The sequence below is a fragment of the Rhinoraja longicauda genome, chromosome 1, assembly GCF_053455715.1.
Source record: "Rhinoraja longicauda isolate Sanriku21f chromosome 1, sRhiLon1.1, whole genome shotgun sequence".
Classification (NCBI taxonomy): Eukaryota; Metazoa; Chordata; class Chondrichthyes; order Rajiformes; family Arhynchobatidae; genus Rhinoraja; species Rhinoraja longicauda.
In genome coordinates, this window is record NC_135953.1 from 117208194 (window position 1) to 117232065 (window position 23872).

The 23872-nt window shown below is 41.6% G+C and overlaps 1 protein-coding gene across 4 annotated transcripts in view; it reads left to right on the forward strand.

Moving 5' to 3' along the window:
* The first annotated feature begins 138 nt into the window (after positions 1-138).
* Positions 139-23872, forward strand: part of mfsd8 (major facilitator superfamily domain containing 8) — a 48532-nt gene continuing 24798 nt past the window's right edge. For 3 of the 4 annotated variants that reach the window (XM_078405305.1, XM_078405285.1, XM_078405295.1), the window contains exons 1-6: positions 139-779; positions 14151-14242; positions 16244-16287; positions 18533-18773; positions 20374-20487; positions 21536-21680. In XM_078405305.1, coding sequence (XP_078261431.1) covers positions 718-779; positions 14151-14242; positions 16244-16287; positions 18533-18773; positions 20374-20487; positions 21536-21680 — 698 coding nt within the window. In that variant the 5' untranslated portion in view covers positions 139-717. The remainder of the gene's footprint in view (positions 780-14150; positions 14243-16243; positions 16288-18532; positions 18774-20373; positions 20488-21535; positions 21681-23872) is intronic. The other variant, XM_078405314.1, reaches the window with a different exon arrangement.

Here is a 23872-nt window from a genome sequence, read left to right on the forward strand (position 1 = left end):
GTCGAGACCCTTCTTCAGACTGATGTCGGGGGTGGGACAAAGGAAGGATATAGGTGGAGACAGGAAGATAGAGGGAGATCTGGGAAGGAGGAGGGGAAGGGAGGGACAGAGGAGCTATCTGAAGTTACTGTACATAAACTCAATCTTAGATTAAGTACCGGTGTAAAACGATGAGACAATATAAGAGTTGCCATGTTTTGATGCCATTTTCAAGTCTAAGTTGTTATAAGTGCAGAGTTCTTAACTTGGCCATAAAGGGCCCTTGTCCTGGTGGGTTGCAAGGTCGACCTGGCGAAGCCGTTAGTGTCTCCCACTGTTCCGTGCCGCTGCAGGTTGCTCGTTCTTGAAGTATGTTATGACCAACACTTGTCATAACATACTTCAATTGGCCAAAAGTAGGTGTTTATTTTTGTGTTCCGTTCTATATTAAGAGAATATCATTGAGATTTAGAAGCAAATGTCGATCTATATGTATCAAAGGTTGCTTTTGGATTATATAAATTCTCGTTAAACTCTGAAAGTCAGTATTTTTTTCCCACACCTGCAAACATATTTTATTTTCTCCTTCCACCCAATTGCTCGAGTCTGAGCGGAACAGTTCGTCGAACCTGCAGTTACTTTCCGGATTTGGTGGCATCTCCCTCTAGTCGTCACTTCCGATAATGAGTTTGTGCAGAGATTGTTTAATCTGATTTAAACCAGGAGATAGTTCTGAAAATGGAGACGGTGCAGCCTGAGGCGGATGAAAGAAGTCCGCTGTTGAATGCGGAGCTGGGAAGGTGAGTGACCAAAGGCGGCAGATAAACTGCGGAAAGAACTTGCAGCAACTCCACACAACTCTGCACGGTTTTCCCCTTTTCATTTAAACATTAACACGCACATAAAGCACAGAAGGTCGTTATGTAAATGTAGACAATTATTATACCTAAACTCACGGCAGATTCATTTGCTCCTGAAAGAAAAGGAAGAAACGATTTGCTGGTTTGACCTCGCAAATTTGTATACCGTCTGTGATTACCATCTTACCCCCTCTATAACCATATCTAAAATTCCACTGCTCATATCCTGATTTATTTAATCTGCGTAACCTATGGTTTGGGACAGAGTACAGAACAGGATCTTTGACCCACAACGTCTGTGCCGAACATGATGTCAAGACCAACTCCTATCTGCCTGCACATAATCCAAATGCCTCCATTCCTTGCATATTCCCAGGTTTAGGCGGACTGAGCGGAGGTGTTCGGCGAAACGATTGCCGAGCCTGCACTTGGTCTTGCCGATATACAGGAGTCCACATCCGGACCAGCGGATACAATAGATGAGGTTGGAGGAGGTGCAAGTGAACCTCTGCCTCACCTGAAAAGACTCGGGGTCCTTGGATGGAGTCGAGGGGGGAGGTACAGGGACAGGTGTTGCATCTCCTGCGGTTGCAGGGGAAAGTACCTGGGGAGGGGATGGTTTGGGTGGGAAGGGACATAGAAACATAGAAAATAGGTGCAGGAGTAGGCCATTCGGCCCTTCGAGCCTGCACCGCCATTCAATATGATCATGGCTGATCATCCAGCTCAGTAACCTGTACCTGCCTTCTCTCCATACCCCCTGATCCCTTTAGCCACAAGGGCCACATCTAACTCCCTCTTAAATATAGCCAATGAACTGGCCTCAACTACCTTCTGTGGCAGAGAATTCCACAGACTCACCACTCTGTGTGAAGAAATGTTTTCTCATCTCGGTCCTAAAAGACTTCCCCCTTATCCTTAAGCTGTGACCCCTGGTTCTGGACTTCCCCAACATCGGGAACAATCTTCCCGCATCTAGCCTCTCCAACCCCTTAAGAATTTTATATGTTTCAATAAGATCCCCCCTCAGTCTTCTAAATTCCAGCGAGTATAAGCCTAGTCTATCCAGTCTTTCTTCATATGAAAGTCCTGCCATTCCAGGGATCAATCTGGTGAACCTTCTCTCCTCCCTCTAAGGCTAGAATGTCTTTCCTCAGATTAGGAGACCAAAACTGTACACAATACTCCAGGTGCGGTCTCACCAAGGCCCTGTACAACTGCAGCAGAACCTCCCTGCTCCTATACTCAAATCCTCTTGCTATGAATGCCAACATACCATTCGCTTTCTTCACTGCCTGCTGCACCTGCACGCTTGCTTTCAATGACTGGTGCACCATGACACCCAGGTCACGTTGCATCTCCCCTTTTTGGCGGACTGAGCCACCATTGGCCACCATTCAGGTAATACTCTGCTTTCCTGTTCTTGCCGCCAAAGTGGATAACCTCACATTTATCCACATTATATTGCATCTGCCATGCATTTGCCCACTCTCCTAATCTATCCAAGTCACTCTGCAGCCTCTTAGCATCCTCCTTGCAGCTAACACTGCCACCCAGCTTCGTGTCATCCGCAAGCTTAGAGATATTGCATTCAATTCCCTCGTCCAAATCATTAATATATATTGTAAATAACTGGGGTCCCAGCACTGAGCCTTGCGGTACCCCACTAGTCACTGCCTGCCATTCCGAAAAGGACCCGTTTATTCCTACTCTTTGCTTCCTGTCCGCCAACCAATTCTCTACCCACCTCAACACTGAACCCCCAATACCGTGTGCTTTAAGTTTGTACCCCAATCTCCTATGTGGGACCTTGTCGAAGGCCTTCTGAAAGTCCAGATATAACACATCGACTGGTTCTCCCTTATCCACTCTACTAGTTACATCCTCGAAAAATTCTATAAGATTCAGTTAAATTCTATAAGACCAGTTAACCAGGGAGTTGCAGAGGGTCTCAGCGGAAAGTGGAGAGCGGTGGGAAGAGGGCAGGTGGTGGGATCCCGTAGGAGGCGGCATAAAGCTACTCATCAGGGACATTGAGTACTTATAAATTATTCTGTAACTTTCTCACTCTGCTGCTCATAATAATTATGACACAATCAAATCAAAATCACATTTTTTTAGTACACAAAACTGCAATTTATTTCTCATATTTTAATGATGTGAAAATTTTGCCTTGGTTTTCAAATTGTGATGATCGCAGTAAACCATTGATTTTAACAGATATCTGTCAGCATTTCAACTGAAAACTCTGAATCACTAAGATTTACTCACGACAGTTTTCAGCTGTATTCTGTGATCTGACATTTTGAAACAATTGATTATTCAAAATAAACACCATGGATAATATGCAACATATTTTGAAAATAACATGTTAAATTCAAGGGAACGCTTGATTATTAACTGCCCTGCCCTCTGAAGTGCTCAAATATGGTATTCAGTATCATTTCATTTATGAAGAGAACAACAAACTACAATAGTTTAAGAATGCCTTTTGCATTACTGACAAACATGAGCCAATATAGTACATACATTCACAGAATAGTCCATTTCTCAAATTAATTGTTATCCCTTTGTTTTGTGTCAATTCTTGTTAAAATATCTTAGCTTATCTTTCACAGTCGAGTCAAATCAAGCATAGCAATCTCTTACAGAATGGCAGAGCAAATATGAGGAATCCAATGATTTGCTTCTGTTTATTTTTCTTTTGAAAAATATTTCTAAATGGCTATCCGTTGGAATCCAGTGGATTGCAGCAGCATAACAGTCTGATATACACAATACTACTCATAGATAACATATAATAAACAAAAATTCAATAAGTTAAAGGTGGCTCTGCTTTTGTCAGAAAACAAATGTAGAGAAAGCAGAAGCTTCCAGTTTCAATGTGAGCACAAAGACCTGGGCATGACCCAATGTATTCAATGAGTATAAATATAGCAAATTAAAACAGAAAATCCTAGAAATACTTGATACATTTGACAACATTAAGCAGAGAGCACAAAACGTTAACTAAACCCTTGTAATTAGTGACTTTTCATCAGCACTAGAAAGTTAAAGATGTAATACATTTTAAGCAGATACAGCAGCAGGAATTGGGAGGCAGAGGACATGTTTGCAATAGGATGGCTTACAGAAGATTAAGTTACAAAAGGGAGAATGATAGACACAAAATGCTGGAGTAACTCAGCGGGACAGGCAGCATCTCTGGAGAGAAAGAATGGGTGACGTTTCGGTTCGAGACCAGACTAATCAGGGAAAGGGAAAAGAGATATAGAACGAATGAATGAAAGGTATGCAAAAAAGTACTGATGATAAAGGAAACAGCCCATTGTTAGCTGTTTGTTAGGTGAGAACGAGAACCTGTTGCGACTTGGGTGGAGGAGGGATGGAGAAAGAGAGAACGCAGGGGTTACTTGAAGTTAGAGAAATTAATATTGATACCACTGGGTTGTAAGCTGCCCATGCAAAATATGAGATGATCCTCCAATTTGCATTTAGCCTCACTGACAATGGAGCAGGCCTAGGACAGAAAGGTCAGTGTGGGAAGGGGAATTAAAATTATTAATTGATGATATGTTAATCATGTTAATGATTAAAATAATATGGCTTGAGTAAATGTTAATGTGTGATGACACATGTAAAGTGTGACTCTAGTCCTGACTCCCTCTGACTAGTCTGAAGAAGGGTCCCGACCGGAAACGGCACCCATTCCTTCTCTCCAGAGATGTTGCCTGTTCCGCTGAATTACTCCAGGATTTTGTGTTTCCTACAATCTGGTGGAATTTTCCTTGAGAGGATTTTTTAGGCAGAAAATTGTATTGTTTAGCACACTGCTCCTGTGCCTATGTACCCATCCCCCATCATTCACTCATTTACTATATTCTTCTCTCCTCGTCAACTGCCTGCATCAACTTTTCCCCCCATTCTTATTCTTTTCTCCCCCTGCCTACTTCTGTTTTCTTTCTTCTGGTGCTTACTTAATTCTTATCCCTTAGTTTGCTCACAAACTTCCTATCTGTTCCTCTTCCTGTTCCTCTTCCTGTCCGACTGCCTTTCTAGATTCATTATGCCTTCTACAATGTGGAATATATGGAATTCTGGAAGATGATATACAAATGCAGCTTTTGGATAAAATAACATTTTATAGCTCAGAATAATTTTACAACAATATTGTTTATTCAGTATTTTGTGTGATATAGTTCAATAATTCAGTACAAAATCTGAACAGTTTTCAAGGCACGAGGAGGCGTTAAAAAAAACAAACCCTCTAATCTTTCTGGACGAAAGCTTTAAAAAAAAAATCAGCAAAGAACCATGACTTGCCCGAGATAAAAACCTGGATTGTTAGAGTTTGCCTCTCTTATGGGCACCATTTAGGAACTCACAAGAATCTACATGCATGGTCATAAAATACATTTCAATCTTTAAGGCTTCTGATTCTTGTCACACTTCCATTTTAATATTCTGCTTTCGATAATAATGTGAACCAAATGTTACAAGGGCAGCGTAATGCTTTGTAACATGTTCCATGCAGTTTTAAAGATAGGCTACCCGTGAACACAATGGAGTAGCCTATCTTGTTTGTTTTACTCATTTTGTGGTGGCTGCATTTTCCTTCACTATACTCGTGAATGAAAACAATAGCTTTTTAAATGAATGCATCTTAACTAAGCCGGTTAAATACTTTCCTAGCTTATAGTACACCAGTATAAAGTAAAACAGCTCAGTTGGCCTGAATATTATTCTCCTGGCTGCACATCCAGCAAATTCGTATGTGCTTTCCATTGAAAATGACAGCTTGAAAGCCAAGCTGTGGTAATTATCTCCTCTTTCTTTCTTATCAACAATCTAACTGTTCATTTCAAATGTTTAGTCATGTGACTGTAAATTGATTCTTCAGTTTCCGGTGGTGACTTATGTCATTGTTAACACCACCCAGATATACACAATGAGTCGTCTTCTGCTTATAGAAAAAAAGCTCATTCTTTAGCAGTTAATCCGACAGTGAATGGTAGGTAAAAACAAGGAAATTCTGATGCTGGTTTACAAAAGAAGGCAGAGTGCTGGAGTCAGGCGGCATCTCAGGAGAACATGGATAGGCGATGTTTCGGGTCGGGGGCCTTCAGATTGATTGAGGGGGAGGGGGGAATAAACTGGAAAAGTGGAGGGGCAGGACCAAGCCTGGCAGGTAATAGGCCGCTACAGGTGAGGAGGGTTATTTGATAGGCAGATGGTTGGACAAGGGCCAGAGATGAAAAGACAGGAGATATGAGACAAAAAGAGTAATGGAACTGTGAAGCTGGAGGAGGGAAATAGGTGGGAGGGGAGAAATAGGGAAGTAGAGAGAGGGGGAGAGTTACATGCCCAAGCAGAATATGAGGTGTTGTTCCTCCAATTAGCATTTGGCTTCACTCTTGCAATGGAGGAAACCCAGGATAGAAAGGTCAGTATGGGAATGGGAAGAAGAGTTAAATTGGATAACCAGTAGATCTTGCAGGCCTTGGCGCACCGAGCATGGTCTTACAGATAGGCAGTTAGATCATACATGTCAACTACTTGGCACGGTGTAAAGTTCTGATGGGCACATTACAGGAAGGACATAATTGCTCATGAGAAGGTGCAGATGAGATTTATTAGAATGTTATTTGGGATGGTGTTTAAGCAATGAGGAAAGACTGGCTATGCTAGGTTATTTTCCTTGGAGTGGAGGAGATGGAGTGTACCTGAAAGAGGCACACCAAATTATGAAATGGAAAGGAATCTGGCAGGTAGTAGAAACCATTTCCCCATAAAACAAGTAGGATTTAAGGTAAGGGGTAAGTGATCTGAGGAAGATTTTTTTCATCTAGAAGGTGGATGGATTCTGGAATGCACTGCCTGAATGGATGTTGAAGCAGGTACTTTCACAATATTAATTGTTAATTACATTAATTAGTTCAGTTGGTTCCAGGTCTAATCTTTCTCTAATCTTCTGCAGCACAAATAAAACTTAACAAGTTTAACAAAAATTTAGTTTAGTTTAGAAATACAGGGCGGAAACAGGCCCCTTCGGCCCTTCAAGTCTGCGCCAACCAGCGATCCCCACACACCACACTATCGTACACAAACTATTAAATTTACAATTTAATCAAAGCCAATTAACCTACAAACCTGTACATCTTTGGAGTGTGGGAGGAAACCGGAACACCCGGGGAAAACCCACGCAGGTCACAGGGAGAATGTATAAACCGTACAGACAGTACCCGTGGTCAGGATCGAACCCGGGTCTCTGGCAAGACAGAAACTCAAACTGGAAGTTTGTGAGAGTATTTGGTGACGTGCCGAATCACATTAAACTTCGATGAAAGTGGAGGACGCAAAGTGCTGGAATAACTCAGCAGGTCAGGCAGCATCTCTAGAGAACATGGATAGATGATGTTTTGGGTCGTGACATCTTTCTTTAGAAAAAAGTTATTAAAGAATTGAAGTCTGTGTGAGGTATCTCAGACGTGTGTGTGGGGGGGGGGGATGTTAGATGGAATAGAAGTGTGTAGAGTAGTGCTGGAGCTGGTAGAGATGATGGGTCTGCTGGGGCAGTCCGGTTTGTGGACTTTGGGAACGAGATAAAAGCGAGCAGTGTGGAGCCGGGGAATAATAGGTTGGAGGCTGTGGAGATCACCAGAGTCGATGAGATCAGAAACAGTTTATCATCATCATCATATCATATATATACAGCCGGAAACAGGCCTTTTCGGCCCTCCAAGTCCGTGCCGCCCAGTGATCCCCGTACATTAACACTATCCTACACCCACTAGGGACAATTTTTACATTTTACATTTACCCAGCCAATTAACCTACATACCTGTACGTCTGTGGGCTCATGGTCAATGGGTAGATATGAGGAGGTGTCTGAGAGCTGGTGCCTGGCCTCGGCACGGAAGAGCAGCCCACCAGACCACATCAGCGCCTCGGGCAGGTTTAATAACAATGTTGAGATTATTGCTAAGTGAGCGGAGGGCTGTGCTTTCAGAGAGGGCTGGCTTGAAGTGTCTGAAGTGAGTAGAGATGTTAAAACAGTTGATGTCTTGTTGGAAATAAAAAGGTCCAGAGAGGGTAGACCCCCAAGGGGGGGTCCAAGAGGAGGGGGATTGTTGGAGTTGGGAGGAGGAGTCATCATTGGGAGGCAAGGCCTCCTTCCATTAGAGAAAGGCCCGGAGACATAGGCGATATAAGAAGAGCTTTACATCATGACTGGTGAGGTAGGGGCAGACGGATACCTTCATCAGCAGTGCACAATGTGTCATATGCAAGATACTTGAGGCCTCTGGACAAGGTTTCCTCAATAGCAACTCTCAATCTCCGCTCCCACTGGAATAACAGGGGCAGCAGGTGCATGGAAACACCTCTGCTTCAAGTTCCCTGCTGTGTTTCACATCTTTCTGATTTGGACATATATTTGTGCTCCTCAACATTGCAAAACCAAAATACGGAATGTTTTTTAAATTCGGTTTACATGTGGGCATTTGTTAACCATCCTTAATTGTCATTGACAAGTTTTAGCTAAACTAACCTCTTGAATTATTGTTGTGCTTTGGGAATGGCACTCTCACAGTATTGTTGGACAAGGTGTTCAAGGATTTACCCAACAACAATGAAAAGTTGGTGACCATGGAGTCTAGAATCATTGTTGATCTTTGAAGGCAACCTAAAGCATATTTCCATATTTCTTCTTCCCCAGCCCTGTTGCCACTTCCAGGGAACTTGAGACCTGAACCCCACAGTCCCTCTTTTCACCAACATTCCTTTGTGCTAATTTATTGATATGTTCTACCATATTTGACTTCCCTAAATTCCTGTAAAGAGAATGCTCGATGAGATCTGTGTAAGATTTGGTTCCAAGCAATTAGGGACTATTTAGGAATGGCCAGTAAATGTTGGCTTTGTTGTTGATGCCCACTTCCTATTTATGAATAAAGCATGTATGCATTTTCATCCTTCGGGTCCCAAGATGAATTTTGTGTTCCGTTGCATGTATCTTTTGGGGCAAATATAGTTTTGTAGTAAAAGCCTGACCATGAGGCCACCTACAGGTGTAGCATTATCGTCTGAACAAAGCCCAAGTTGTTAAGCTAATGTATTTAACAGTCAATGAACATTTAATAGCATTATGTCACAATGGTTGCTAAACTTTCCCAATGGTCCAGAAAGTTTAATCTTAAAAGCATAATCTTTCATCCTTTCATAATTTAATTACCATTGGAGATTTTTTTAAAAAGCAAATAAAATGCTATCCAATTGTTTGGAAATTCCTCTGTTTTGGCATCTGGCTCACTTGGTACTGTTTCCCGTGCTTTAAAACTCATTGGGCCTGATTCCCTTGCTCCCATTAAGATCACCGGGACCTTGGTTTCTATGTTCCTTTGAATTCACTGGTGCCCTTTCGCCTGCATTCCTTCAAGGTCACTGTGACTTTGTTTTCCAAATTCCCATTAAATGCACTTCTATTTCCTGTGGTTCCTTTACATATACCAGGCCCTGTCCCCATGCTCTTTCAAAATTTACTAGTGCTCTGTTCCTTGTGCCCCATTAAACTCACCAGGTCTCTGGAAAACCTATTGTACTGCAGTAGAACATCTAAAAAAGTAAATTAAAAGTGATTTAGTGTGTTAATAGGAGTAACATCCAATAATCCAGAACATTTGCCAATCCTATCTAACCTGAATTCTGTGAACGTCAGAATTTTGGAGTTTGTTTCATCTGTCTGCGCCTTACTGTATGTTCTCTAGTTTAATTAAAGAGCCGTGAACTATGCGGATGTCCCTGTGCAAAAGCAATAAAATCTATATGCATTGGAATAGCGAACATCCTTTATCACGGACTACGATAGTCTGTCTGTCCCACCATCCCACCAACCCCCCCACGCATCCCCCCCACACCACCACCCCTCCCCCACCACCCCCCCACCACCACTACCCCTCCCCCACCACCACCACCCCTCCCCCACCACCACCACCCCTCCCCCACCACCCCAAACCCCCCACACCACCCACCACCGCCCCCACCAACACCCCCACCACACCACCACACGCCCCCACCAACACCCCCCCACACCACCACACGCCCCCCAACACAACCCCCAGCTCCACCCCCCCCACCCACGACCACCCCCCCCACTACCACCCCCCAACCCCATCCCCCCACCCACCAAAACCCCTCCCCCACCACCGCCACACACCCCCACCACCACACCCCCAACCCCCCACCACCAACACCACCCCCCCTTACCACCCCACCTCCCCCCACCTACACCCCCCCACCACCACCTCCCCCTCACTCCACCATCCCCCCCACCTCACTCCACCAGCCCCACCACACCTCCCCCACCACCACCACTCCCCAACCCCCCAGCACCACCCCACCCTCCCCCAGTACCACCCACCCTCCAGCACCACCGCTCCCCCAGCACCACCCTCCCCCACCCCCCAGCACCACCCCACCCCCACCACACCCCGGCCCACCACCACCCCCCACTACCACTCCCCTCCACCACGCCTCCCCCGCCCACCCCCCTCACCACCACCACATCCCTGCCCAACGCCCCCCACCCCATCCATTCCCCGCAGCTCGCGACTAACAGCACTCAACGCGCGAGCCACGACCCGGGGTCGTAAACCGAGTGCACGCACCGGTAGGATCGATGGGCCCGGGCCGGGGATCGCCAACGGGTCCGCGCCTCCGCACTTGTTGAGAGGATGGGGTGTGTGAGTGGGGAATACAATGTCCATTTTTTTGAAAAACCGCAAAAACAACCCCGCTTTACTTCATAGATCAGACTTTAAAACAAAAGCCGTTAAAAAAGTTAACATACCCGGGGGGGCCACCCCACCCGAGTGACGGCAGTGACCAATGGGGGGGGAGGGGGAGAGGGGAAAGGGGGGGGGATGGGGGAAGGGGAAAAGGGGGGGAAGGGGGATAGGGGGGGAAGGGGGATGGGGGAGGGGGGGGAGGGGGGGATGGACGGGGATGGGGGAGGGGGATGGGGGGAAGATGAGGGGGAGGGGGAGATTGAGTGGGGGGGGGGGGTGAGGGTGCTAAACCAATACAGGAGAGGCTTTGAGTCCATGGCTCACTCTCACTGGAGCTCTGGCACCCGTGGGCCAAGGTCAGTGACACCCTTTCCCTGTCCCCCCTCCACGAGGAATGGGCGCAACGGGTCCACTTGGTCTAGTTATACTTAAAATAATTATGCTCCAGTCACAAAGTGAGGAATCTAAATGGTTCTATTTGTGAATGTTATTTTGAGATCTATAGATTATTTGGATTTCTATAATCTGAAATTGACAGTTTTCTAAAATGTGTCCCTGTATAACTGGAGGAAAATTAATAATAGTTTATTTCCAAATATTTGAGCACGATCCTTGTTTATAAAGGATTTCCCCAGTCATTAAAAAATATACAATACTTTTGCAATAGAGTAAAAATAAGATCACTCCATTGTTAAAACCTTTGAATGTGCTACTTAATTAAAACATACATAATTTAGTATTTGGAGCAAAAACTCCGGATGTGAGAAACCCAAAGCAAAAACAGAAAATGGTGGAAGAACTCTGCCGGTCAGGCAATATCTTCGGAGAGAGAAACAGGCAAAGGTTCAGGCCAAGGACCTTTATAAGAATTATTTACTATGTGTAACCAGTGCAGCTGCATAATACAGATTTTTTTAGTTTCAGCATTTGTTACACGATAAACAAGTAATAGTTCAGATGAAGGGTCATTAACCTGAAGTATTATTTCTTTCTCTTTCTATGATGCTGCTTGCGGACTGTCCCAGCATTTTATGATATTTTTCATTATATGTAGAACACAAGAATCAGGTGCAGGAGGAGGACACTGAATGCTTCAAGCCTGTCTGCCATTCAGTATGATTGTGGCTAATCTATCCTTGGGTTCAACCCTCCCTCTGTGCCAAATCCCCACAGCCCTCAATTCCCCAATATTTCAAAAAGTTATTAGCCTATACTTTAAATACTCCCAAAGAGCAAGTCTCCACAGCTCCATGGAATAGAGAATTCCAGAGATTTACTACTCTTTGCCAGAAGAAATTTCTATATACCCAAGTTTTAAATAACCGTTCGTCACTTATCTTGAAACTATGCCCCTTATTTGAGACCCTCTGGCAAGTGAAAACACCTTGAGGTCTGTTATTTTATGCCTTCTTAGGATCATATGTTTCAGTAATTTGACCGCTCAATTCTTTTAAATTCCAAAGAATATGGACTCAACCTATTTAACCTTTCTTGATAGCACAACCCGATTATTCGAGGAATTAGCCTGGTGAATTTTTGTTGGACTGTCTCCCAATTTCATTACATCCTTTTTTAGGTAAAGGGACCAAAAATGTGTACAGTACTCTAAATGTAGCCTCATCAACATGTTAAACAATGAAAAAAAGTTTTGTTGTTTCTAAACTCCAACCCCTTTGCAATTAAAAACAATACAGTATGTTGTTTACTCTCAACTACTTATTGCACTTGCCTGTTTTGATTCAGGCACAAGAACACCTGGATCCCTCTGCTTCACTCTTATCATTGAAATAATAATCTGCACTTTGATTCATCTTACCAAAATGCTTTACCTCAAATTTACATTTTTACATTTGATAATTTTTCATTCACTCATTCACTCACTCACTCACTCACTCACTCACTCACTCACTCACTCACTCACTCACTCACTCACTCACTCACTCACTCACTCACTCACTCACTCACTCACTCACTCACTCACTCACTCACTCACTCACTCACTCACTCACTCACTCACTCACTCACTCTATATTTCATTGCAGACTCACACTATTTGCCCTTCGAATGTTTGCTTCATTGGTAAACTTGGATACCTTACTTTCTGCTGCCTCCTTCAAGTCATTAATATAAAGAGTAAATAGTCGGGGGCGAAGAACTGATCCGTGGTAAAGGATTCCTGGATTCACAAGTTAAACTCTTAACAACCTGGAAAGACCTATTTATTCCAACACTGTTTCTATGTAATTAACAATTTCTACTCCATACTTCTAATCCATGAGCTCTTGACTCGTGCACCAGTCTTTCATGTGGCACTTTATCAAACGCACATTTGATGTCCAAATAAATCAAATCTCCGGTTCCCTCTGTCTACTCTCCTTGTTAGATCTTCAAAGTACTCAATTAAATTTGTCAAGCATGATCAAGTTTTTAATGAATACCTGTTGACTTGGTTTGATTATATTAAGCATTCCTAGATAATTAGTTACTTAAAATGAAAGAATCATAGATATAGTACAGAAACTTCAGACCTTCAACCCACTGAGTCTGCACCGACCAACAACCATCCATCTACATCCATCCAGTATTAATCCCATATATTATTCTCCCCACAATCTCAACAACTATCCCCTTTTAATTCTACCACTTACCTGGTCACCAGGGATAATTTACAGTGGCAAGTTAAACTACTAACATATTTGGGATGTGGGAAAGAACTGGAAATCTGAAGGAAAACCACGCAGTCACAGGGAGAATATTCAAACTCCAAGCAGACAGCACCTGGTCAGGATTTAAGCTGGTTCTCTGGTGCTGTGAGGCAGTGACTATTAGCTGCACCTCTGGACTACCCATATTTCTTTGATTATTGACTTTAACATCTTGCCAACAATAGATGTGAAATCAACTGGCCTATTATTTCCCACCATTTGTCTTCTGTTCCCTGAACAACATTTTATGTGTTATGTTATTTGATTGCATGCAGCTCTTTAATATACTCTCAATATTGCATATTAAAGAGCTGCTTGTCTTTAGCAGAGCTCTTGAACCTCTGCTTGTCTTCAGCAGTCTACTTGTAATCTAATAATGATGGGATGTGTTCTTCGCCTGGTGATGCTTTTTTATTTTATGGATGGAGCTATTATTTTATACTGTTAACCTGAAATTTCACCGAAGTAAGCAAAGTACAGCAGTGATTATTAAAAAAATAGTTACTGGTTGTGTTAGACACATTTAATTTTATTAGTACCAGCCTGATACATTGATTTTCTTTTTGCATTCCAATAATGATTAAAATAATATGGCTAGAGTAAATGTCGATGTGAGATGAAACACACATGTGATGTGTAATGTGTATTTGCTTCTAGATGGATGTAATTTTTCTTCCATTCTTCCCCAATAGAACAGAACTGAATGACTTTTACCTATCATTAAGTTGCTTAATCAAGATGTAGGACTTCAAACAATCTGATAATGGTAGTGAATAGCGAATTGAAATACAAAGATATAGAATGATTGTTTTATTTTGCAGAGAAACCACGTTAGTTAATACACTGCAGGAAAATCGAAGCCGTTGGAGATCAATCCGAGTCATGTACCTGACTATGTTCTTCAGCAGTATTGGTGGGTATTGCAGTCAGAGCTAACCACCGGGTGACGCCAACAGCGATGGCAGCCTCGCCAACGGTCTATCTGCCTTTTCGTCTTTTTTGTTATTTTTACTGTGTTTTAAAAAGTTTGTGTTAATTTTCTCTGGTTTCTTTTATGTGAGGGGTGGGGGTGGGGGAGGGGGTCAGGGGAAACTTTTTTTCAATCTCTTACCTTGCCGGAGATGTGATTGTTTTCCGGATCGTATCTCCGGTCGCTGTGCGGCCTAACATCATGGAGCTGAGAGCCTTGCTCGAGACTAACTTTGAGCCCCGCCGCGAGGCCATGGACTTACCATTGGAGCCTGCGATCCCTTGCCTGGGATCGACGCTCCAACTGTGGCCTGCAGATTTCAACATCGAGGAGCTCGCAGTCTTGGGTAAGGACTGGGAAGCTCCAAAGTTGCAGAAGGTTCGACTAACCCCGACCCGGGGTCCGATCGCCCGGCGTGGGAGAGTTGAGTTCCCCACAATGTGGGAGCTTGAACGCCCCGATGCGGAGGGCCCGACCGCTGGCTACGGGAGCCAAGATCGCCCCGACAACGGAAGGCTCAAGGCCCCCGACCGTGGGACAACAAAGAAGGGAAGAGATTGAACCTGTTTTTCTCACCTTCCATCACAGTGAGGAATGTGGAGGAGTCACAGTGGTGGATGTTTATGCTAAAGTGTATTTTGTTGCTTTTTATTGGTATGACTGTATGGCAAATCAAATTCCTTGTATGCTGCAAAACATACTTGGCTAATAAAGTATGATTGTGATTTTGAGATATAAAGTGAGAACTTCCTCAAATCATGAAATTGTAGTCCAATTATGGACTACACATGAATAGAGCCTTCTGTGATAGAAATTGCATTTTAAGTTGTGTGTTTATATTCATCTCTTATTTCCTCAAGGTTAGTAATTTTTTCCTATTCAAAGTCCATTATGTTGATAATTCTTTTTGTTTTTTGATCACCTTCCCTTCTTTTCTCATTTTAAAAAAAAATCTTTTGCTCCTTTGTCATTCTGCCCAGTGAACTGACAGACACTCTGACCCATCGGGCCATGGTTTATGTGGAGCTGTTTGAGGGGAATCTGCCAACTGGTAGATTTACTTCTTCCATCTCATCTTCCTGCTTTGGTTGAGGAATTCTGCTTGATATCCCATTATGTGGCAGTTTTGCCATTTTACGTAATGATCAGCATCTAACTGATTAATTTAAGTTTGAGTTCATAAGATCATGTGATAGGAGTAGAATTAGGCCATTCGGCCCATCAAGTCTACTCCGCCATTCAATCATGACTGATCTATCTCTCCCTCCTAACCCCATTCTCCCCATAACCTCTGACATCCATTTGCATTTAAAAATGGACTGTAATTTTTTGTGCCATGGTAATTTTTATAGCATAAGCAGGAGGGTGGCAGAAGGAAAGATCCATCAGAAAGGAAGTTATTACTGTGTCGCTCTCATTCAATCCCAGGACAGCCCTTGCTGGAAGTCAGGAACCAAATTGCGTGCCACGTTGTCAATAATAGGTGAAATAATGTGAAAAGATGGTTATCCTGGATATTGAAACAAATTTGCTGGCAGACAAAACAATATTTTCCCTTTTTTCTCCACTTAAATAGATCTAGATGAGATACATCTATGGGTAATTGACAAAAAAAATACGAGGAAAATTTTAAACACAAGGAACTGCAGATGCTGGTTTATTTTAAAAAATGGCACAAAGTGCTCGAGTAACTCAGTGTGCCAAGCACATCCGTGGAGAACATGGATAGGCGACGTTGGGATTCTTCATAAACTTTATTCCGATTTAAGCTTTTGTAAAATAATTTTGTAAAATAATTTTCAAAAAATAACTTGAGGTATGAAGGAGAAGATTTACACTTTATTTGAATGTGAAATAATTTATTAATCTTTGCTGAAGCAGTATGATTTATGTTAGGAAAAAAGCTATGTTGGTTCTATGTGGTAAATAATCCTTTTCCTGCAGGTTTCTCGATTGTAATGTCTTCAATATGGCCATTTCTACAAAAGGTTTGTGGCTCTTTTGTTAGTAATCTTGCTTTGAAGTGATATACGTTTTTAGAGGGGTTTAAGCATTATTTATTCAGTCTTCAAGTTTTTTCATGGGGACATTCTCCTTTATTATCACTGCTGTAAATGAGGAATGCTACTTGATACTGAATTGTTTAGTTTAGAGATACAGCACAGAAACAGGCCCTTCGATCCTCTGTGTCCGCGCTGACCGGGCGATACCTGTACAAAACATTATACTGCACACACTATTTACAATTTTACCACGCCAATTAGCCTACAAACCTGTGCGTCTTCGGAATGTGGGGAAAAAACGAGCACCCAGAGAAAACCCACACAGGAACGTACAAATACCACACTGGACAGCACTCATAGTCAGGATCAAACCCGAGTCTCTGGCGCTGCAATGCAGCAACTCTACCCCTGCACCACTGTGCCGCCATAAAATTTTACTGAAGCCAATTAACGTACAAACCTGCACGTCTTGGGAGTGTGGGAGGAAACCGGAGCACCCGGAGAAAACCCACGCGGTCACAGGGAGAGCCTACAAACTCCATGCAGCCAGAAACCGCTGAAACGCAGCAATTCTACCACTGTGCCACCCTTGTTGATCAAAATTAAATACAGTTAATGCTAGGCTGACCAAAGTAAATGAATATTATTGGACATTTATTTAATTAAATAGAAAGATAAGTATGATAGGTGGGAAGATATTTGCTATCGTTAATAGTGATTAAGATGAATAATATTGGAAATGCATTGAGTTACTGTATTCATACAATGCTGATACACCTCTGAATGAATGCATCGCCAATTGCTGTATTGGTCCAAATCTGTTTCAGAATAGATCTATATTTAATACATAAACTTGAATTCTGTGATATCTTGTAGATCCCGGCAGTCCTCTAATTCTGAATGACTGCTGCCCAGTTGAAACTACTGACTTTTGAATAGGCATTACATCCTGCTCCAATTAGCTGTCAGGTCTTTATATATTACTATACTAGCTGTCATTCTAGAAGTACTTCACTGGGTGTAAAAATGCCCCAGAATATCCTGAAGTCACATAAAGTTCCATAAATGTAGGGCATTTCAATTTTTGCCTCTAATTTAGTTCCAGTATTTACTGACAGATTTGTATCATAGGTTCTATCATACAAATGCTTCCTTTTAAAAAAGTGACATAATATATTACATGGTCAGTCAGATTTAATTGATTATATGAAATCTCATGTAATAGCTTTGGAAACAACATATATGCAGCTGAATGCTGGAGACAGGGTCATTTGATAAGCTCTTGTTTAAGCAATATTTATGGATTGGAATTCTAAAATTTCCATGAATATTAAGCAATTTTGTATTAAATTGCAATGTGAAACATTAAGCAATTTCATGCAGAATTGTATGATGTTGTTTTTTAAAAGAGTAAGGAGATATGTTGTTTGCCAATTTATTTAAAGATTATGCATGGAGAAATGTTAGTGTACTTCATATACCTGTATTATGCATAGAATGCTAGTGCGTAATATATGGTAATGTTTTTGTTTGAACAATTCTCATGCAAACAGCTTATCCACACAATCTGCACCTTTTCCTCATGGTTGCTGGATGGCTGAGAGTATACTGCACATAAAATAAACTAAACCTTTTCCTTGGAGTGCAGGAGCAGTGATCTGATGAAGGTGTATCGGGCCATGAGGGGAATAGATAGGGTGAATGCACAGTTTTTTTATCCAGAGTCGGGGAATGAAGAACCAGAGGACATAGGTTTAAGGCAAGAAGGGAAAGTTTTAATAGGAACCCGAGGGGCAATTTTTTCATACAGAGGGTTGTGGGTAGATGGAACGATCTGCCAGAGAGGTATTTGAGGTAGGCACTACATCAACATTTGAGAGATATTCAGACAGGTCAATGGACAGGAAAGGTTTAGAGGAACATGGGCCAGATCTGGGCAGGTGGGACTAGTTTAGATGGGACAACCTGATTGGCATGGACAAGTCAAGTCAAAGGGCTTGTGCCTGTGCTGAATGACTGACTCCTTATGGAGGTATTTTCCTTTCCACCATGATAGTTGCAGTGCTATGAATGAGGAATGTTTTTGTAAATTAAATTGAGAAACAAAGATGACACATTTAAGGCATGAATTGTAGGCCACATGTAATATCGATTAAGGTCAACTATTTTGGACATGCTTAGAGTTATTCACACAATATTGGTAACCATGGCAATGCATTTCTGTTTTTAGGTGGATAAGACTACAAATATGCGTTTTCTTGGATGGGTTATTGCAGCCTACAGTTTGGGACAAATGATTGCATCTGTACTGTTTGGTGCATGGTCCAATTACAGGCCAAGGAGGGAGCCTCTTATTATCTCAATTTTGATTAATGTAGCAGCAAACATACTGTACGGCTATGCACAGGTCCCACCTTCCCATAACAAGTACTATATGCTGCTTGCTCGGACATTTGTTGGATTTGGAGCAGGTAAGAAAGACCCAGTTCATGTGAAAAATATTAGTGAATGTACACTAAATAGCAGAATAGACAAATTATATGATAAAGAATGGCAATTGCGGGTACGTGTTTATATTTATTCTTAATTTGTGGACATTAAAAACAAAAATTCATATAAATAACAGGGTACTTTTCCTTTATGTTGGCCATGAATACATCTGTTTAATAGAACCTGATTGTCCTGTTAACTTTTTTCCTGAAGTAATTATTATGCCACTTAGCTTATTGTGATCTCAATATATTATTGATCTCTATGCTCTCCTGAAGTCATTGTCTCCAATAATTGTTATTTCATTGATAGTTTTCTGAGACAGTACTCCATGTATGGTTTCAATGTTGTAGATCATTTCTGAAACAGAAATTCTAGATCTGAAATCCTTCATCATTTTAATGCTGACAGCATAAAACCTCCCTATGATGGCAGTATCTTAAGTTCCTAGTTGGTGTTTGTACAGAAAACAAGTTTAACAGCTCACATCTAACTGATGTGAAGGACACAAAGTGCCAGAGTAACATGTGGAGGCTTCGGAGAGGGTGCAGAGGAGGTTTACCAGATGCTGATTAGAGGCTTTCAGCTACAGGGAGAGGTTGGATAGTTTGGATTGTTTTCTCTGGAACGTCTGAGGATTTGAAAACTTGAGATTACAAGATAAAGTATTCGCGTCATATCTATAAACGTACTGCTCCACTTAGTTACTCTATCATAGGAGGACATGCAGCATCTGTGCACCTATTCCTGAGAGCATGAAGTGAGGACGATCGGCATACCACAAACATTTGATTCTTTCGACCCATTCTCGTCTCAGCAACAACGCACTTTTAATTTAATTTAGAGACACAGTATTGAAGCAGGCCCTTGGGCCCATTGAGTCTGTGCAGACCAGCAATCACCCGTACATTAGTTCTATCCTACACACTAGGGACAATGGACAATTTACAGAAACCCATTAACCTACAAACCTGCATATCTTTGGAGTGTGTGAGGAAACTGGAGCTCGGGAGAGCAAACTCATGCAGTCACAGGGAGAACATACAATCTCCATACGGACAGCACCTGTAGTCAGGATCGAACCCGGGTCTCTGGCGCTGTAAAGCAGTAGCTCTATCACTGTGCCGCCCTTAACTTGTTTTCTTACTTTTTCAGTTCTGATGGATTCTTGACATGAAATTGTGATTCTATTTCTCTTCCTGATACAACTTGACCTGCTGAATGGTCAGTTCATTTTCTGTTTTTGTTTTGGATTTCCAACATCAAAAGTTTTTTGCTCAATTCATGAAACTGTAATTATTTCCTCCTAATGATTCCGCCAGATTCTGTTTTAATTTGCTTTGCTGCTAAAGCAGGTTTCTGTGGTTTAGAGGGAATTGGACGAATAATGTTTCAGGTCAGGATCCTTCTTCAGAAGAGAGTCTAAAATCTATATACACCTTTTATAATCGTTTCATAATTTTCGACTTTGAATATTTATAAACAACTACCAATATGTTTAAATGAGATCATTTTATGACTACATCTAACACTGGACATTGAGAACCTTTTAAATTTACATGAAGTCATGCATGTTTTAAGGAAACGTGGCGGTGGTACGATCATATGTGGCTGGGGCAACATCACTTGAGGAAAGGAACGGTGCGATGGCAAATATCAGTGCATGTCAAGCTTTGGGATTTATATTAGGACCAGGTAAAAATATTGCATTTCCAACAAGAATTTTGTTAAAAACATATATGTGGTAGCTTCTGTATTTGTTGCCTCTTGTGGGGTTTTTTTGCAGCCTTTTTTGTGCTTTTAGTTGCTCTACTGAACTGCTAAATTTTATTTGGACTCATTGTGAGGTTGATTGTGCTTCATCTAAATTGGAAATAGAAGTAAGAAGGAATCATTTCTGTTCTTACTCAGCATTGCCATAGGAAATATAATAGACTTAGACTTAAATGGTCAACCCATCTGCAATTGCAACTCAAGGAAATTGAATCATCATACCACAACCAGAGGGCAGTGCTGAACTACTATCTACCTCTTTGTTGACCCGCGGTCTATCCTTAATCGGACTTTGCTGGATTTACCTTGTACTAAAGGCAATCCCCTTATCATGCTTCTATACATTGTAGATGGCTCGATTATAATCATGTATTGTCTTTCTGCTGACTGGATAGCACTCAACAAAAACTTTTCACTGTACCTCGGTACACATGACAATAAACTAAACTGTAAACAACTCATGTTCTGAATGATACAATGGATTATCCATAGTGGTGGCCTAGTTTGTTTTCCTGGTGCTCTGGTTTTCTCTCACATCCAAATGATGTGCGTTAATTCTATAATGTGGAAACAATATTTTGCACAGTCTTACAGCATGGGAATTGGTGCTTCGGCCCACTGACTCTACACTGATCATCAAGTACTCATTGAACTAATACTACACTGTGCATTTTATTCTCCCACATTCCATCAATTCCCCCAGAATGCTACCATTCACCCACACATTCAGATGCAATTTTGAGGCCATAATTAAGAAATCTACTTTTGATTGTAAATTGGGTTGACATTGAAGAATAAAGCACCAATAGACTGGCTAAATGGGCAGAAAGGTGTAAGAGGATAAATGTGGTATGGTGAATACTACATACATAGAATTATACAGTTAAAATTAATCAGAGTCCATGCAGTTACTGTTTTTAATTTGAATAGATGCAGATATGTCAGTTGTTTTTTTAATATTCTATTTCAGCTTTGCAGACAGCTATGACAAGTATTGGGCCAACAGGAGTCTTTTGGAAGATGATTGACCTTCAGCTTAACATGTACACTGCACCAGCTTTTCTGGGTGCTTTCCTAGGAATTTTAAATATCATTCTTATTATTGTACTATTCAGGTAAGTTCTAATGGATGCTTCAGAAAGATGGTAATAATGATTGGAATATCAAATTCCTTCTACAATTTAAAACAAAATCTTTTCTGTACTGGTTGTTGAAGTTTCTTATTAGGATTTGTTGGGAGTGATATTGAATCAAATTTGTTTCTAGTGGATTTCATGAGAAATTTTCTTTCTTGAGTGTAATTCAGCCTATTATTCAGTTCAGTTTGGGCAGTATCAACCCTGTCCCCAATGGAAATTGACCATAGAACATAGTGCATCATAGGAATAACGATTCGGCCTACAATGTCGGTGCCAAACATGATGCCAAGACCAACACATAATCTATATCCCTCCATTCGCTGCATATCTATGTGCACATCCAATTGTCCCTTAAATTCACTATGTTATCTGCCTCCATTAGCACCCTCAGCATCGCGTTCCAGGCATCCTCTGTGTAAAAGAAACTTGCCCCGCACATCTCCTGTAAACTTTGTCACTCTGACCATAAAGCTATGCCTTCTAATATTTGATATTTCCAACCCGGGAAAAAAATTCTTACTGTCTATCCTATCTATGCTCTCATAATTGTATATACCTATCAGCTTCCGGGGTTCCAGATGCTCTAATCTCCTGCTGACTTGAATTTGATGCAGGGTGCCTGCTTTAACAGAACATTGGCCTCAGTGGCCCACATCTGGCAGAAAAATAAATCAAATGGGGAGTTTGCTTTTGGTCATGATCCATTAAGTTTATCCATTAGCTGAGTTTATCTTAAAAGTAGTGAACATGATCAGATTAATAACTACATGATCAAACTTTCCATTGATCAAATTGCTTTTCAAAGCTCAAAAAGTGGGAAAAAATGGAAATCTGAAATAAAAACAGAACATGCTGGTAATACTCAGAGGCCAGACAGCAGCTGTGAAGAAAGAAACAGTTAGCATTCTGGTCAATGATATTTCTTGAGAACAAGGACAATTTAGAATTCAGGTATGTTTTAAAAATGCAGGTAAGGGGAAGAGGTGGAGAGAACAAAAGGAGTATCTGTGAAAGAATGAAGAGTGACTGAATGGCATAAGTGGCTTGATGCTGGCTGTGATGAACAGTCGCCACCATCCACTCTAAAATGGCACCTTGTGTCATTCAGTATATCTTAGTCTCCAACTTATCATAGATATTCTCTCTGTTCTTTCCAAAGCTTTCCACTTTCTCCACAGCTGAAAACATTTGAATTGTAACTTTTGTAACAGTTTTTGTAACAACTTTTGTAACATTTGATTTGTAACAGTTTAACTTGGCATTGTGTTCAGCACGAGCATTGTGAGCCAAAGAGCCTGTTCCTATGCTGTTCTATGTTCTATGTCGATGAAACATTATTGCCTGAATATTTAACACACTGAGCTGAGGAATGGTTGATGGAATTTAATACAGCAAAATGTGAGGTGTTGCATTGTGGGAAGTCTAACAGGCGCAGAACCTACACAATGAATAGTTAGGGCTTTGGGTAGTATTATAGAGCAGAGGGATCTAGGAGTGCAGGGCCATAGCTCCCTGAAGGTGGAATCGCAGGTAGATCGTGTGGTGAAAAAGGCTTTTGGCATATTGACCGTCATCAGCCAGAATATTGAGTATAGAAGTTGGGAGGTCATGTTGCAGTTGTATAAGATGTTGAATGAGAGGAATAGATCGGTAGATGCACAGAGTCTCTTGCCCAGAGTAGGTGAATCGAGGACCAGAGGACATAGGTTTCAGGTGAAGGGGAAAAGATTTAATATGAATCTGAGGGGCAACTTTTTCACACAAAAGGTGGTGGATGTATGGAACAAGCTGCCAGAGGAGATAGTTGAGGCAAGGATTATCCCAACATTTAAGAAGTCGTTAGGACAGGTTTGGTGGGATATGGACCAAATGCTGGCAGGTGGGACTAGTGCAGCTGGGACATGTTGACTGGTGTGGACAAGTTGGGCCGAAAGGCCTATTTCCTCACTGTATCGCTCTATTGTCTTTGAAAATAAAAACAAGACTGTGGATGGTGGAAATCCAAAATGAAAACAGCAAATGCAAAAAATATTCAGCAGGACTCTGTGTGAAGTGAAAAAGAGCTTGTGTTTCAGGTCAAAGAGTCTTAATAATCTTAATTTAGTAATCTTTATTTTGCTTTTTATACATCTTTTAAATCTAATCTGCATTAGATTTACTTTATAGTT